At 34.9% G+C, this 18,498-nt stretch overlaps 2 protein-coding genes across 10 annotated transcripts in view; one reads left to right on the top strand and one right to left on the bottom strand.

Annotated features, from left to right (window-relative positions):
- Positions 1-226: 226 nt before the first annotated feature.
- On the bottom strand, positions 227-11,702 carry anxa4 (annexin A4). Of its 2 annotated transcripts, XM_051910475.1 has the most exons (13): positions 11,496-11,702; positions 9,955-10,009; positions 8,864-8,951; positions 7,596-7,690; positions 5,457-5,570; positions 4,133-4,223; positions 3,933-4,012; positions 3,692-3,748; positions 2,889-2,982; positions 949-1,044; positions 803-861; positions 600-722; positions 227-507 (listed from the first exon to the last, which is right to left on the bottom strand). In XM_051910475.1, exons 2-13 carry the CDS (start codon positions 9,961-9,963, stop codon positions 448-450), a joined length of 966 nt encoding a protein of 321 aa, XP_051766435.1. In that variant the 5' UTR covers positions 9,964-10,009; positions 11,496-11,702; the 3' UTR covers positions 227-447. The 2 variants fall into 2 exon arrangements, with proteins under 2 accessions (XP_051766435.1, XP_051766436.1); XM_051910476.1 differs by lacking the exons at positions 7,596-7,690; positions 8,864-8,951; positions 9,955-10,009; positions 11,496-11,702 and adding an exon at positions 5,721-5,846.
- A 2,709-nt stretch (positions 11,703-14,411) lies between these two features.
- aak1b (AP2 associated kinase 1b) overlaps positions 14,412-18,498 on the top strand; it is a 43,988-nt gene continuing 39,901 nt past the window's right edge. For 4 of the 8 annotated variants that reach the window (XM_051909106.1, XM_051909102.1, XM_051909100.1 and 1 more), the window contains exon 1: positions 14,413-15,413. In XM_051909106.1, coding sequence (XP_051765066.1) covers positions 15,248-15,413 — 166 coding nt within the window. In that variant the 5' untranslated portion in view covers positions 14,413-15,247. Of the gene's footprint in view, positions 15,414-16,221; positions 16,455-18,498 lie in introns of those variants that run through there. The other 4 variants (XM_051909108.1, XM_051909104.1, XM_051909101.1 and 1 more) reach the window with 2 other exon arrangements.

Genomic DNA, 18,498 nt, shown 5'->3' with positions numbered 1-18,498 from the left:
AGTCTGTGAGACCTGCAATCTAGAAAAACAGAGAAATAGAGTCTCATATGAGATCTCATATGCCTATGCAAGCAACCATGAGCAATTAGTATAATTGGGCCGGGTACACATTGATGTTGTACATTAAACAAATTGTACTCAGAGTAATTAAACAAATGGACCTCAATGAGTGAGCCGAGATTAAAAAAATATCCAGTGAGACAACAAAAGATCAATACAGTCAATGTGGGCTGTTTTTTTCTTCTTTTATTTATATGTCAAACTCTAAGATGTGCCAATCTATAAAGGACTCCCATAAATCCCAAGGCAATAAACAAAAAAAATCACGAATCTCATTTAAAACATGACTGTTTGGTTTTAATTAGTATTACAAACAAGGAATGTATTTGAAATGCTGAGGGCTGGTGTGAGAGAGAGCGTTTCACACTAATGAACATGTTGGATGTGTTACTTTTCCCCTCCGCACAGCTCCAGCAGGATCTTGCGGTAATCGCCCGATGTGTCCCCCTGGAAAACAAATGGATTATTTTAAAGTAATTATAATATTTTGTCAATGGCTTTTGAAGATTGTGTTTAGTTAAATGTCCTCAGTGTCCCACCTTTATAAAGGAGTGAAGGGTCTTTCCATACATCTTTAGGAACTCTGCTTTAATGTCAAGCATATCGATCTCGGCACGAGCTACCATGATCCTGATCAGCACGCTATCAGTGGTGCCTAAACCCTGAGAGTTCAGAAACAAGAGAAATTATGACTTTTAGTATTGGTCATATTCCTAACATGTGCAAATATGTTTTCATTTACCTTCATTGACTTGTAGAGTCTTTCGGCGAAAAATGCGGGCTTGTTTTTCAAGCATTTCACTGCAAAGGTTAATAGATGCTTTATATATACAAGTAGGCAATTGAAAACGTAAAAATGACTGAAATATTGCAATGCTCACGACTGACCTATTGCCAGAAATGCGTCCTCCAGGGAGCCGGACATCTCTCTCTTTATGCTGTCTTCAATGTCCCGTCCAGAAATCTTCTGATACTCCTGAAACACTGGGAAAAGATCAGTGCTTGAGAAAGTGTGGGATGTAATGCTGCTTACTGCAGAGTATGTATAGAAATAATGTGTGAATTTGAAACAATATGCAATGCTAAAGGTTTCAAACAATAGTACTGGCCTGACAATTTTGCATGTTCAATTCAATGAGCAGCGTCTAGTCATAGAAATAAATTTAGCATTTTTAAGTAAAATAATGAGTTAATTCAGATAAAAATATAACAAATAATGTAAATTTTGTATGTCATTATTGCAAGATATGATACTTGGCAAATAAATTAAAATAAATAAATGCACACAGATTATATATGGCACATTTTTCAATGTAGTTGGTCAATTGGATATTGCTCGCATATGGAAAACTGCACTTGGTTTTTTGCACAAACTATAACTATAAATATTTTTGCTTTTTGAAATAAAGCTGAAAAAATACAATATTATATATAAGAAAAAGTATGTTAACCACTTGCAGAATCTGTGAAAAATTTTAACAAAATAAGAGAGATCATACAAAATGCATGTTATTTTTTATTTAGTACTGTCCTGAGTAAGATATTTTACATAAAAGATGTTTACATATAATCCATAAGACAAAAAAAAAAAAAAAAAAAAGCTGAATTTAATAAAATGACCCAGTTCAAAAGTTTGTGAACCACTGATTCTTAATACTGTGTGTGGTTACCTGGATGATCTACGACTGTTTTTATGTTTTGTGATGGTTGTTCATGAGTCGCTTGTTTATTCTGAGCATTTAAACTGAGCTCTGTTCTTCAGAAAAATTCTCCAGGTCCCAAATATTCTTCAGTAACCCTTTACAGCAGTGACCGAATGATTTTGAGATCCATCTTTTCACACTGAGGACAATTGAAGGATTCAAACACAACTATTAAAAAAGGTTCAAACATTCACTGATGCTCCAGAAGGAAACATGCATTAAGTCCGGGGGTGAAAACTTTTGAACACGATGAAGATGTCCAAATTTTTCATATTTTGTTTAATTATCAATTTTTTTCATTTAGTACTGCCCTAAAGAAGCAACAGAAGATACTTGCATGTTTCCCGGAAGACAAATTAAATGCAATTTACCTTGATCTTCCAATTCCATATGTTTTCACCCCCCGTCTATTAATGCATCATGTTTCCTTCTGGAGCATCAGTGAATGTTTGAAACGTTTTTAATAGTTGTGTTTGAGTCCTTCAATTGTTCTCAGTGTGAAAAGATGGATCTCAAAATCATACAGTCACTGCTGGAAAGGGTTCAAATATGCAAAAGATGCTTGAAAACTGAAGAATCTGCAGGACCTGGAGGATTTTTCTGAAGAACAGAGCTCAGTTTAACTGCTCAGGACAAACAAGAGACTCATGAACAACCATCACACAACAAAAAAAAACAGTTGTAGATCATCCAGGTAACCACACACAGTATTAAGAATCAATGGTTCACATACTTTTGAAAGGGGTCATTTTAATAAATTCAGCTATTTTTTGTCTTGTGGATTATATGTAAACAACTTTTTTATGTAAAATATCTTACTCAGACAGTACTACATAAAAAAAAAAAAAATGACATGCATTTTGTATTATCTCCCTTATTTTGTTAAAATTATTCACATTTTCACAGATTCTGCAAGTGGTTTCTTGCAACTGTGTATACAGTATATAATTTATATGCCTATGTCTATTCCGAACAACTTTATTTACATCCAGTCACCACAAGGTGGAAGTAATGAGTCTACTACATTGTTCCAGGGTCATTTCCCCATGCTGCTTTCTAAGGTTACATAAAAGCTATCACATAGCTGGGAAGGAGGATTGCTGTTATTATCCAGTAGCACCATACCTCGGAGTAGGTGATTTCTGTTTCTCACACACAGCACAGTGAGGAACTTGACCTCGTCTGTTCCCCAACGAGCTTCGCCCGCCTCGTAGATGTCCTATTGGATAAGCAATAGAGAACATTACCTCAGTTATTTCTTCTTATTGTTAATGATTAATGAACATAATCATGACTGTTGTGTGTCTTAGGCTGAACCCCACACAATAAAAAGCCAGTTGCTGACACTAAATATATGTACAGAAACACATCCATGAATAATTGTAAATGCAGAGAATATACAGCGGCCTCATTCATTCAAAGTATTTGCACACCTCAGCCACATATAAAAAAATATAACTGTGTCACTGCGTTAGATAAAATATCAAAGCAAGCAATGTTTATTTTAAGGAAAGGCAGCACTAGAACACTTTTGACCGTTACTGAATCAACTGAGTCAGTCTGAACAAATGAATGAATCTTTTGGTGAATCAAAAAGAACTCAATAAATCAAATCTTATGACTGGTTTCGTGGTCCAGGGTCACATATTTCAAAAAATGTGTTAATGAAACAATTAAGGAACTGAAATCAGGAATTCAGGTTGATTCTTGGGACACTTTTTCCCAGTCATCTTAATGGCAAAAAGTGTCCCAATCAACCTGAATTCACCCTATATATATATATATATATATATATATATATATACACACACACACACACACACACACACACACACACACACACACACACGCAGAACCCATTACACCACAAAAATCGAGCATGTGCTTATTAGGCAAAGAGCTACTGCAAACCACGCCAAAATCTTCACCTTTGCATCTTGGACAGCCTGAGCCTCATCCACCTTGGAGCTCTCGTCACGCCCAGCCTGTAAGCAAAGCAGAAAAGACAATATCTATAAATCCAGCATGCCAAACCATCAGGGGTCACACCTGCCCCGGCCGGACACTGTGGACGGTGAAGGTTTGCATGGCAAACAAAAGAGCTGATGAGTGAAGGCATCAAAGAATCTTTTTCACAAATAAGGTAATACAGGCGGTTTGTTTATTTACCGAGAGTAAAGACACCAAGACCCTCTGGAACATTCCAGACGTGTCTCCGCAGACATCGTCCTCAAGATTCTTGCCATGTTCTGTGATAACGACATAAGAAAAGTGAATGAAAATGTAATGGGAAGAACTGCATATTTTCACAGTATAAGTTTCATAACGCAAAAGACTGTCAGTTTACATCCATGAGTGTTAGCATGTACCTCTCTTGTAAGTAGCGATGATTTCTTTAATCTCAGAATTGGTCCTTGAGGCCAGGATGTCAATGAGACAAGCCTCCTCTGTCCCTGCACCCTGGACACAGGGAAGAAAAGAAAATGAAGCATCATTCTTCCTAATTCACCTAAAGCTATCAATACACAGGATAAGTTCATACGGAATATTGCTGAACAAGATGAAGAGGAAGGTTTGGCTGAAATTATGCCTATTACCATTAATATTTTTCAGGTGATCTGTGTTTCCTGTTATGTTGCCAACAACATAATGTTGCCCTGAGTATAATTAGCTTGTGGACAGATTATAGATATGAATGTTTTCAAGATATTTTCAAAGAAGATTGCTATCAATTCAGATTTTTGTGACTTTCAATAGCTTAATACAATATAAAATAAAAAAGTAAATAAGTAAAAATAATAAAAACAATATATTAATTTATTTTTTGTATTTTTATTTTGTATGTAAATATGAAGGTCACCATGATTGCAATCAATTAAAATTTTTGTGACTTCTTCAATATATTAAAACAATACAAAATAAAATATTTATGTATGAAATAAAAATCAATTATAAAAAATATATAAAATTAATATAAAATATAAATATGTAATATAACAAAAACAATATAAAAAATTATATAATTATATTTTATTATAATTATAAATAAATATATGTAAAAATATACATATATATAAATGTCATATTTATATATATATATATATATATATATATATATATACACACACAAAATAAATACATATAGATTATCGATTATATTATATATGAAGGTCAACAAGACTGCAATGATTCTGATTTTTGTGACTTGATAAATAGCTTAAAACAATATAAAAAGATATTAAAAAAATTACCGTACTAAAAAACTACTAATGTACTAAAAAAACCTACACTGAAAAAAAACCGTGTAGGATTTACTTTGTAATTATTTGTGAAATTTACTAGTAATTTCTGAGTGAAAATTGTTTCAAAGAAACGGCACATTGAATTAAACATGAAATTTTGAAGTAGAAAGACTGAAATAGTATTTTGTTGTAAAACAAATAATCCAAGTTTTATTTACAACTTGGTGTACCACATAATTTACATGTTCAGTACACCAATGTACTTCAAACAATACCATGGTACATGTCCAAAACCCATATAACCATGCAAAACAGTTTGCATAATGATTTTGCCCAAGAACATTTTTCTAAATAAAGAAAATGATCCCTTTTTTTGGGAAATAAAGCACAGTATAATTGTTTTTGTAACAGAGAGCTTTCTTAGCATTTTTCCCTGACTATCCTCACTAACCTTGATAGCGTTTCTCAGCTCATATGCGTCGTACACTGGGCCGGGCATCATCAAGCCGACCACAACCTTCTCAAAGTTTCCAGTTAGCTCTGACTTCAAGCAGTCAACCAGTTCCTGAATGGGAATAAAAATATACTGTTATTTACTACGTGTAAAAACAGTTTGCTTTTATAAATTCCACTGTGCAGAAAAGCTTGAAATATTTCTTCTTAGATACATTCATTCATACTTTAAGATTCATTTCCACACATTTACAAATCTTACATCACAGAAGGAAAATGAAACATGGATTTGGTGTTGGGAAATAGTGTTTTGTTGAGACAACAGCCTAGAGCTGTAATATCTGCTGCAGAGGGAGCTGGGTGGGGAAGGCATGCGGTGTCCACGGGATCGTCCTGAACGCTGTCCAGAACTTCCCCCGCCATGACTCACACTTTCTTGCTCTACAATGAGCGTTTTAGTCACTCAAAGTTTCCATTAACATAAGCATCAAGACCTGACTGTGACTGTCACTGATTCTCATATCATTGACCGGCTTACAGAGTTACAGATAGGTTTACAGATTAATAGAGGGCAACCACCAGGAAGTACAATAGAGGTCAATGCGGCATGCTTTATACTCTGTTATGATAATAACAGTCATAAAGCAGAGATGTCTCCTGAAAGACAGCATTTGTATAGATTCTCTGTTCCCTCAGTGTGTATATTGACGAAGAGTTAATGATTGAAGTCGGTCAACAGCATCTGTTATCAGTGACACATACTCTGTGTTGTCTGTCTTCATATTGGCTACAGAAACATCAGGAAATGTCAACACGGTTATCTAATCACCTTGTGAACCATATGTTTAATGTAAATACAGCCTGATGGCTGCTCACACTGTCCCTGCCATTAGGACCTTCCGCAAAGATAAGATGACAACAACAAGCTTCCCTAATTTTGGCCAAGAAAATGTGCTGTTTTGGTCCAAAGTGAGATCTGTTAATGCTAGGTCACTATAGGTCTTACGCGCAACAAACTTTTTCTCTAAAACAGGTTGCATTGCTTTCAGTTCAGGTCTTTTGTATGTGCTTTGTTAAATATAAGATGCCTTCAAAAAGGCTACCAAAGATGAGCATAACCGATGTCCATCACATATACAGATTAATATCTAAAAGTTTTTTTCGTTTTTCTTCTTCTCAATAACATTCAGATATTAAAACTGAATAAAAAGCCAACAATAAAAAATAACTAGCTAGGTTAGATACATGGTTTCCTCAAAGTCCCCCTGTGGTGAAAATCAACTTTTTAATGTTGTTTATATGTCTGTGTGGTGTTTTTAATATGCTTTAAGACAAACCATGTGCAAACATCATTGCTGAGTATTTTCTCTTTAAAACTGCAGTGATCTAAAGACTGAAATCGCTGGTGTTTCTGACGTCACAAACTACCTTGTAACCAATCGAATCAACGTGCTGGTGTTCATTTCATTAACTATGACCGATCTGAAGCAGGAGAGTCTCAAGAGATGGTTATATTTTTCTGTTGATATGAGAAATCGATAGATTTACCAATATAGCAGGTGTATGATGTATATTACGATGTTATGATGAGCTATATGCCTTTGTTCACTGATGTTCTGAGTTGTTTAAAGCATCTCTAAGGATACTGATTTTTAGAAGACAGCTGTCTGACAATGAATGGGAATGGGTTTGTGTAACATTAGAAATACATTATTAGCTGTTTGATAATGTAGTCAAGCAAAAGGCTAATCATATTAATGATTAGCCTTTTGCTAATCATTAATTAGCAACAATCAGTAAGTTGACCGAGTGGAGCTGTGAGCTGTGAGTGAGTGGAGGTGGGGCTAATTAACATATTCATAGATCAGTGTATACTAAATGAAGAAAGGGTGTAGAGTTACATTCAGTTAATGTTTAAATATGTAATTTTGGTGATCAAAGATGAGTTTTAAGCGATAAAGTTGTTGACTATATGGGGACTTTAAAATTCCATAGATATCACTGTACTACACTTTCTCCGACAAGGAGATGCGACCTGTTTTCCTGTTTGTTCATGTGTCGTTCGACATAAAGCCCATTGCAAATGAGAGAATGACAGCTGTAAGTGAGGCAAAAGGTAAAGTATCGAGTATGTTACCTTTCCCACACTCTGTTTGAAAGCTTCCTTGATTTTTATCCTTTGTGCAATAGTGCGATGAGCGAGGATCTCGATGATAGTCGCCTCATTGGTCCCTGAAAGTAATTAATTTTAAGAAATAGTTAATGAAAAATGAAATTTCAAACCAATTATTCAATCATTTTTTGATTATCAGCATAAGCTGTATCCTTTTCACTGTTTGTCATCTTCACCAAAACACATTGATAATAGATATTGTGCTTTTTAATGTGCTATTAAATATATATAAAATAAATTATATAATAATTATTACATACATAAATAATGTTGCATTTTTTTGAAAGTGTCTTATGCTCACCAAAGCTGTATTTATTTGATTAAAATACAGTAAGATTGTGAAATATTATTACCATTTAAAACAACTTTTATATTTGAATATATTTTAAAATATAATTTATTCCAGTCTTCAGTGTCGCATGATTCTTCAGAGATTATTCTAATATACTGATTTGCTGCTCAAGAAACATTTCTTATTATTAGCAATGTTGACAAATATATATAAAATATTTTTTTGTGATACATTAAATTGTACATTGAACTTCTTTCACTTTTATGTTCCATGGAAGTGATTACACCATTTTCATTACTGCATACACCCTTTTGGAATTACAAGCGCATTGTTATTTAAGGTATAGAATTACATGTTACCCTTAAGGCCACAGGCTGGCAGTCACATGCTTGATTGTAAAACTGCAAGAGATACTTCTTTTTTTTTTTTCACCGCACAGACATTTTTGACACTTTCAGAATTATAAGTTATTTAAAGTATCAAATTGCATGTTCCTCATAACTCACTTTAGGCCAACAAGTGAGCCTGTGACTAACAGCACCAGTGTGAGTTGTGTTTTGTAATTCACGTCACGCTAAAATCAGCTTAAGTCAGTTAAACCAGAAATCTCCATTCTTAACATCATGCCAAGCTCTAGTCTACACCGATGAGGAAACACCTTTTCGGTTACAAGACAAATGCCAAAGAATTTTTTTTTTTTTTGGGATCAAAGCCCAGCTAAGCAACAGATGTCAGTGCTGATTACATCTTGCAGTTTTAACTGGAAATGAAGAGAGATTTTGTTCTTTGATCTGCCTGTTAAGATCCTTAAATGAGAAATAAATGCTTAGACATGATTTAAAATGTATCCAGGTGATGATTCTCATTTTATTTAAATGGGCAGATAATAATGTAAATGCGCTCATCTCGATGTCCGCTTCTGATATGTCTGATCACTTACCAGCTCCTTTCATAGCACCATATATTTTTTGGGCATCTTCCTCTGGCTTGAAGCCTGATGCCTCAGTCACTGTTCCACGGTTGCCCAACTACAGCAAAAGAAGAGATAACAGACAGACAAGTTTAGAGCCTGCTTGACACCTACCATATACCATAAGATCAGATTGTGTCAAAGGTAAAACACATCCAAAGTGTGAAAAATTAAATGTAGAGTATCACCCAATATCTTGGTCATGCATACACTACAGTTCAAATGTTTATAATTTTTTTTAATGCTTTGAAGTCTCTTCTGCTCACCAAGGCTGCTTTTATTTGATCAAACATACAGTAAAAACAGCAATATTGTGAAATATTATTACAATTTCAAATAACTTTTTTCTAAAATATAATTTATTCCTGTGAATTTTCAGCATCATTACTCCAGTCTTCAGTGTCACATGATCCTTCAGAAATCATTCTAATATGTTGATCTGCTGCTCAAGAAACATTTCTTATTATTATCAATGTTGAAAACAGTTGTGCTGCTTAATATTTTTGTGGAAATCATGATTTCAGGATCCTTTGATGAATAGAAAGTTCAAAAGAACAGCATTTATTTGAAATAGAAATATTTTGTAACATTATAAATATCTTTACTGCTACTGTTGATCAATTTAATGCATCCTTACTGAATAAAAGTAATAATTTCTTATAAAAAATTCTCTGTTGTGACGATTTTCCACATAACTAATATTCCATTATAACAATCAGTATTTGAGAAAATTCACACAATTTCTATTTGTCTACAAACCTAATTTGAAGCATTTAAGCCTTTAAATCAAAAGATCCAGAATTTTGACTGGCAAAGGAAAATGAGAATGAATGAGAGAAAGCAACTTTTATTTGAATACAAATATGTGATATAAAATAAATTGCCTTTGAATTAGCTAGAAGCATGAATGAATGTGTTTCAGACGTGCTCATGCAAATGGTAAATCACAAGATGACTGTAAAAGTGTCATTTTCTAACTGCCCATATGGGAAATGTAATGATAGATGTGCAATTTAATTAAAAAAAAGGGACTCTCTTTACATTCGAAATACTTTTCTTACCGCTGCCATTGTGATGGAGGAAAGGTTTCAATCTGGAGATGAAGAGATGAGAACACTAAAGACAAGAAATAAAAAAATAAGCATTAAATATATGGAATCATTAGGGACAACCATGCATATAAAACACAAATACATTTTTACACTGTCGAAATGCAAAAGTGGTTTGTTATAATAGATTTTACTTTATACATATATAATGTATGTCTTTGAAATCCACAAATATTCACAAAGCAAAAAAAAGTTTATTTTGACACATATATACCGGAAAAGTGACAAAATCTGTGATCTTTTTGCTAGAATAATGAAACAAATGCAGACCAAGGCTGCATTTCCCAAAAGCAGTCGATCGTTTGTGCCAGTGGTTTCTGACGGCGATCTACTTAGACTTACAATGCTTTTTGGGAAACCCATCCCAGTCTGTTTGGGTTTTTATAGCCGTGAAATTGAATAAGGAGGACTGAGCTCTTAATAACAGGGTTAATGACACTGATAAATAAATAACAACTTTGGATGCCACTAGCAAAATGGTTTCCACTTTACTATTCAGCTCATTAAACAGAAGAGGCTCAACCGTTAATTAACAGCCTTCTGCTCTGTATCAGTTTTCCCATTCAAACAATCAACTTGTAACCTTTTCTAACCCCACAAAAGACCCCATTTAAAACACAGAAACATCTGACCGTCTTTCAGTTTCACCTTATTGTATTCTAACATTGACAGGGGCCCCATGACTATATAATGCGTCATTTAAAGATCTTTTAATAATTTATTATTTGCATACAACATGCTGTCATTCAAAAGACCTATATTGACACTATATTTGACTCATGCGGTGCAACTTTATCACTATTCAGAAACCTCTTTTAATTTGGAGTCACAGCATCAGAGATGAATTAATTGACATTCACAATGTATTTCAGTTTCATATTAAAGATTTAGCCCTTATTTGAGACATCTCAGCATATGTAGCCTAATCTTCAAATTAGTGCCCAGAGGAAAATGTTATTGCTCAGAAGATAGCGCAGTTGTAAGTTATGATTTATTTAATTATCAACTAAATAAGATTCCTCTGAAGAAATTAAAACAGAAACACAGTAAGTTTTGACACAGGAAAAGTCAGACGATTAGATGAGAATTGTTTGAGGTAAATACGTTTTTTCTCTTTCTTTCTTGTGGGACTGTAGATCTAGGTCACTGTCATATATTTGTAAAACAGTTGGTCTAATTTATTTGCCATGCAAAGCCATATGACTCATTGTATTTTAATGAAAGCCACATATCAGAGGATCATGTTGAGCTGTACAGTCACGTGACGGAATATGGGCGTTCAGAGCTGTCGCAAAAACGTTAGGAGAACATTTTCATTTTACAAACAAGCTTCAATTCACGAAAATTTTTATTTCCATAACCTGATTTCTATTCGCCTATTAAGTGAGAAAATGAACGTCTATGAGCGTTCGTTATAGAGCGGAAACAGATGCGGATAACATAAAGCGATGAAAGTTTTCTATCGAAGCGGGAGGGAGTTTAATGTTCCTTACCTGCTGAAGCTCTGGATTCAAAGAGATGCGCGACACCCCTTACTCTAAATGGACGTGGAGATCTGCGGGAAACTTTCAGTTTTATTGCCAACTTTAGTGGGTGTTGGCTTGTATGGACTGCTTTGAGTCGTGTTACAGTTCCTCTTTTACAGCCCCTCCTCTTTATTTTACGTTGAGATGAATGATTGAACGGTTCATAACCTGAGGAACAGTGTGCTGAAACTAGGACTCGCTTGTTGACTCAGTGATTTCCACACACATAGGATGTTTTTACTGAAACTTTTGAACTCTGTCAAATATCTATAGACAATTCGAAAGTGTCTTTTATTGCGGTTTGTTGTAAACTGTTTTTTTTTTTCTTCAAAATTGTTTTGCACGATGCAAAGTTGTCATCTTGAATAGACACACTTAGAAAGCAGCTAGAGATATTACATATTGCAGGAAATAAGTACTTTTGTAATTATGTACATGTTCGTACATACTGTGGCAAGCGTCAATGTCAATTCTCTTCAATGGTTTGCGTAGAATTTGTAAATTATAGCACCCCCTCTTGGTACAGGTTGACAATTTTTTTTTCTTGTGATATATTAAATTGATTATTCTGCAGAACTTCTCCTTCCGCTTTTATATTCATGGAAGTGATTACACAATTTTAATTTATCTTCGAATTGTTACCCTTAAGACCCCAGGCTCGAAACCACATGCGTGATTGTAAAACTGCAAAAGATTACTTCTTTTTTTTTCACCGCACAGACATTTTTGACACTTTCAGAATTATAAGTTCACTGTTATTTAAAGTATAAAATTGCATGTTCCTCATAACTCACTTTAGTACGGAGCCCCTAAAGGGAAGTGCTGGTGGGAAAAAAAATTGGGATGGGAGGAATTTTTTTTCAAATCTTTTGCGTTCCCTCGCAAAACATTTGCGTTCCCTTGCAAAGTTATAATCGTTCCCTTGCTGTGAGCTCGGACAAACATTTTCTCTTTAATGTCCCGCTGGCTGGCAGTAGTGTTTCAGTTAGTAACATACGTTAATAATGCACACAAATAATGCGCAGCTCGAGTTTGAACTTGTTGGACTCAAATATAAAGAAATGCAGTCAGTGCTTATGTCAAGCAGTTCGGTAAAGTTGGCAATATATTCACAGATTCGAGCTTCCCGGATTAATAACTTGTGAGCTAAACGTTGTTAAAACACAAATGCAGCTATTTCCAATCATAGTAACCTAGACAACAAGCTACAACAAAAATGCATAACTTTTATGATTATTAAATAAAATCAATAACTTCACTGTTATAATTGTGTTAAATACATTGTAATGCCATCAAATCCAGTAAGCAATTATCATGCAAAAGCTGTAGTAAGTAGGCCTATGTAAGCTGTGTACCAACATCATTTGTGTAAAGAAGGTGCTAAATTTATGTGCTACTTGCCAAACTAAGTGTTGTAGTACCTAACCAGCAGGAGAGCAGTGATGTATGAACTAAATTTGGTGACAGTACAGTGTGTTACAGTGAAGTTATTGAGTATTTTTCATAATATAAAATGAGCAAAAGGGTTTTGGGTTTTGCACTTTTCAGACGGTCCCTTCAGACGTGTATCTCCGCCGCTTGCTCATAGAGACCAATTTATTATAAAGCACATTTGAGGAAAATTGGGTTGTTGTAGCTTGTTGTCTAGGTTACTGTGATTGGAAGTAGCTGCATTTGTGTTTTAACAACGTTATTAATCCGGGAAGCTCGAATCTGTGAACTGCTTGACATAAGCACTGACTGCATTTCTTTATATTTGAGTCCAACAAGTTCAAACTCGAGCTGCGCATTATTTGTGTGCATTATTAACGTATGTTACTAACTGAAACACTACTGCCAGCCAGCAGGACATTAAAGAGAAAATGTTTGTCCGAGCTCACAGCAAGGGAACGATTATAACTTTGCGAGGGAACGCAAAAGTTTTGCGAGGGAACGCAAAAGATTTGAAAACAAAAATTACTCCCACTTAAAATTTCCTTCCTTCCTAATTTTTTTTCCACCACCACGTCCCTTTAGGGGCTCCGTACTTTAGGCCAACAAGCGAGACTGTGTCTAACAGCACCAGTGTGAGTTGTGTTTTGTAATTCACGTCACGCTAAAATCAGCTGAAGTCAGTTAAACTAGAAATCTGCATTCTCAACATCATGCCAAGCTTGAAATAATTTCTAACATTTTAAATGTTTTTAATGATAACGTGCCCTTGCTGAATAAAGGTATCAATTTCTTTAAATTTTTATCACTAAAATCTTACTAACTTGTATATTTGATTTGCTGCTCAAGAAACATTTCTTATTATTAGCAATGTTGACAAATATATATAAAATACTTTTTTTTTTGTGATACATTAAATTGTACATTGAACTTCTTTCACTTTTATGTTCCATGGAAGTGATTACACAATTTTCATTTCTGCATATACATTTTGTTACCCTTTTGGAATTACAAGCACATTGTTATTTAAGGTATAGAATTACATGTTACCCTTAAGGCCACAGGCTGGCAGTCACATGCTTGATTGTAAAACTGCAAGAGATACTTCATTTTTTTTTTTTTTTTCACCGCACAGACATTTTTGACACTTTCAGAATTATAAGTTATTTAAAGTATCAAATTGCATGTTTCTCATAACTCACTTTAGGCCAACAAGCGAGCCTGTGACTAACAGCACCAGTGTGAGTTGTGTTTTGTAATTCATGTCACGCTAAAATCAGCTTAAACTAGAAATCTGCATTCTCAACATTATGCCAAGCTCTAGTCTACACCGATGATGTGGACGCCACACATTTTGATGACTAAGTTGCAAAACTCATACAAATAAAGTAAAATGAAGCGTTTTTCAACTAAGAGTTTCGGACTTTTATTATAGTTGTTTTAGCGCTGGCTTCACTCTTCCGGTGTGGTTTCCGGTTAGCTGGCGCATCTGCAGCATCCGAAGCCGCAGACGAGAATCGCCATGAACAACACGCTCATTTCTTCCTGAATTTGATTCTCTCTTATTAAAATCAAATCACATCCGTTCACCGTTCACCTGCAGGCCACCGACGGGAGCGCGCAGATGAGATGCGAAACGCGTCTGAGTGGGTTTTGCAGGAATGCTAGCGTTAGCGCCTAGCTGATTATGTGTTGAATTAAAATTATTATTTTTTCATCAATCAAGAGACGAGTTAATATGAGTATAGGCGTTTAACTCATGAAATTATCCATCATTTTGATTAATATCCGCATGTCATCTGTTTTTCTGTGAAAAGTGGGTGATTTTTCAGAGGTTTTAATGAACTGCACAGCTGGCTGATGATGGAGAGTTTGACTTTCATCCATCCAAACAGTAATTTCTGTTCACTTCATATTTGAAGGTTCACTTTTCAACTGGGCTTGAATGTTTACGTCGATTTCAGCTGGATTTAAATATTTATATCGTGATATGAGCCCGTGTCACTAGACACTAACAAACACAATCATATCAGGCCATCACAGGTTGATGCTGTTTATTTGGATATACTCAACTGTGATGATTTAATTTAGTACATATACTGTTTACATTCATTTACTTGTACGTTTTTGTGGCTATACGGTTCATTTAAGCTGTGATCAGCACCAGAGTTGGGCTGCGAGTCCATGTTTGACAGTCACAGCTGATCTAGACCTCTGGCACCAGAACAACCAACCCACTTCAGTTTCGTATAGACTTGCATAAGTGTTTAAGGGATCTTTGAAACATCATGAAGAAGTTCTTTGACTCCCGGAGGGAGCTGGTGGGCTCTGGACCCGGTTCTGGAGGGGGAGCTGGAGGTTCTGGATCCAGCAGTGGTGTTGGTGGGAATTTCATCGGACGGGCTTTCACTGTCGGAAGACACCAGGTCACTGTAGAAGAAACTTTGGCAGAAGGTACGTCAGGCTGATGTTTGATATTTCTTTAAGACTGGGTGAATTTAATTTGAAAAATATCCAAATTTGACAATGAAGTTATACACAAAAACAGTGTAACTGTCATTTATAGATGATCATGGACTGTTGAGTGTAATGCATTACTAAGTAATTAATTACTGTAATTTAATTTTCCAATGAAAAAAGTAATGGATTACTCTTAATTTTTCTGTTTAATTACAGTTCTGATGTAATTGCATAAAAACTGTTAAGACTATAGAACAATTCTATTTAAAACAATAGTGGATTTAACATCAAAATTTAAAGTCTTATTATAAAATGTATGTTTTCAATGTAACCTTCTCCCTTTTTATATTATTTGTTTGAAAGAATCAAGTCACCTTTATTTATGTAGCGCTTTATACGAAAACAGATTGTCTCAAAGCAGCTTTACAGCGATAGCAGGAAAATGATTCAATGATGCAAACAGAGTTCATTGTAAAAATTATCAATTATTAAATTAGTTTATTTAATCTATAAAAGAAGTTCTGCAGAAAACACTGTTGTCATCGTCCAGCTCAGTTCAGTTCTCATAGTGTCAGTGCAGTCAAATCAATAATATTGTTGAATATTAAGTGTCCCCAACTAAGCAAGCCAGAGGCGACAGTGGCAAGGAACCCAAACTCCATCAGGTGACAGAATGGAGAAAAAAAAAACAACCTTGGGAGATACCAGGCTTAATCGGGGGGCCAGTTCTCCTCTGGCCAACGAACGAACAAGGTGTGATTATAATTTAGGCTGCATCACAAGCATTCAGATATTTCATCCAGTTCCTTTTGCTTGAAGATCGGATTCATCATGCCAGTATGGAGACGAAGCTGGTCATAGGTCTGTGCGGAGGACTTGTCTGGTTCATGTGGTCTTTGCTGAGGATCTGGCTGTCGTGTCGACAAGGTCTTCACAGGGGATTGTCTAGGATTGTCATTCAGAGCTGTGTTGTGGTCGTGTCTAGCTGCAGGTCCACCATCTGATCTGGATATGGACTGAACACGGCTGACTACGGTAACCTCGGGATAAACAGAGAGACTAATATTAGCGTAGATGCCATTCTTCTTACGATGTAACAAGTACGTCGGGTGTTATGGGAAGTGTTCCCGGTTTCTTTAACGGATGTGAATTATGGAAATGTGATAATGTGTTGTGTGTATGCCAGGTAAAGAGATGTGTTTTTAGTCTAGATTTAAACAGCAGAGTTTGTGTGCTTCCTGAACAAGGCTAGGAAGCCTGTTCCAGAGTATGGGTGCTAAAAAGGGAAAGTATCTACCTATATTCCAGGTTTTATCAACTAGCCAGAATTTTGAGATCACAGTAGACATGAAGGACTATAATGTGTTAAGAGCTCACTCAAGTAACGAGGAGCTAAACCATTTCATGCTTTGTAAGTAATTGGCAAGATTTTAAAATGCATGTGATGTTTAATAAGGAGCCAATGCAGTGTTGACAGAACCGGACTAACATGGTTCTAGTAAGAACTCTAGGGCGACCACCCAGTGGAGCATTACAGTAGTAGCCTTGAGGTCATGAACTAACTTTTCTACATTTGTCATTGAGGGAATATGTTGTAATTCAGATATATTTTAAGATGGAAAAATGCGGTTTTACATATATTAGAAATGTGGCTTTTAAATGAAAGATTTCCTAACTGACGACGAAGATGTAACAGAGCAGCCATCAAGTGTACTCTAGGTTATTATGTGTGGAGGTTTTTGGTCCAATAATTAAAACCTAAGTAAGCAGTAGGAAATTACTAGTCATACTTTTTTTTATATCAACTATGCATTCCGTTAAATTTGGGAATTGAATATATTTCGTCAGGGTGTGAAGAAATACAGAGCTAAGAATAATCAGCGTAACAGTGAAAACTAACGCAATGCTTCCTAATGATATCTACCAAGGCTAGCATGTACACGGTGAAAAGTAACGGTCCTAGTACTGAGCTGTGCGGTACTCCGTACTGAACTTGTGATCGATATGACAGCTCTTCATTTCATTTACGGTCAGATAAGTATGATTTGAGCCATGCCAATGCAATTCCACTAATGCCATTTCTTTCTAAAAGGGAAGAGTATAGTGCCTTTTCCTAATATTTTTGGCAGAAAAGGGAAATTCCAAATCGGTCTGTAATGAACTAGTTCTCTAGGATCAAGTTGCGTTTTGAGTTGAAATATGTGAATTATAATAAGTAGAAATATGGGAATTTTAAAAGTTAGCAGTTTGTTCATAGAAATTGCATGTAATAAATATATTACAGAATGCGTGTAATATATATATATATATATATATACACACACATTTAATAATAGCTATATACGCTATATTTTCTCAAAACTCACTTAACAAAAATGTTGTAATTCAATTGTCAAAGCAGTTAATTTTGGACGTGCAAAAGGGGCAGGTTGTAGTAATTCTGCCAAGCAGATACAGTCATTGGCCAATGCCGATCATCTCAAAATCACCAAATATTGAATAATTAATCTGCCTAGTCGACATAATGCTTTGTCACTACTTAATGTTTTCTTTTCAACCCTTCTTGATGTTCAATAGTGTAGGCCAGTTAGTTACAGAATTAATCCACCAAACAAATGGCCTGATGGTGAACTGTGGTTAGATCTCAGTGCTCTTCTCAGCTCCTCTGGCAGCTTTATTTAGTGGCCTAAATCCTTTGTCTGGAAATCCCTGCTCATCTGTACTTGGGTGTTGACATGTCCGGCGGTGTGACATGTTATACTCCATCTAAACTATTTGAAACAGCACTTCATTGATTCTTTTAGAATTATTATTATGCCGTTTTTCTATTTTTTTTTTTTCTATTTTAGAATTATTATTATGCCTTTTTTTCTATTTTCTATTGAGAGACTATATGGAGTATCTGTACTTTAAAACAATAATTTGTCACATTGTTAAAAAAAATATACTGTACCATTCAAAAGATTTTTTTAATATTAATGATCAATTAAAATTAATTATTTTATTCAGCTAGAATGCATAAAATTGTTCAAGTGATAGTAAAGACATTTATAATAAAAGATTTATATTTCAAATAAAT

The sequence above is a fragment of the Ctenopharyngodon idella genome, chromosome 10, assembly GCF_019924925.1.
Source record: "Ctenopharyngodon idella isolate HZGC_01 chromosome 10, HZGC01, whole genome shotgun sequence".
Taxonomy (NCBI): domain Eukaryota; kingdom Metazoa; phylum Chordata; class Actinopteri; order Cypriniformes; family Xenocyprididae; genus Ctenopharyngodon; species Ctenopharyngodon idella.
This window is presented reverse-complemented; position numbering and strand designations above follow the sequence as displayed.

Bases quoted from the DNA above. Each gene is read 5' to 3' on its own strand.
- anxa4 (XM_051910475.1), bottom strand. The intron at 7,691-8,863 runs GTAAGTGATCAG...AATTACTTTCAG, and splicing joins TGGTGCTATGAAAGGAGCTG to GGACCAATGAGGCGACTATC. The intron at 508-599 runs GTGGGACACTGA...TTTGTTTTCCAG, and splicing joins CCCTTCACTCCTTTATAAAG to GGGGACACATCGGGCGATTA.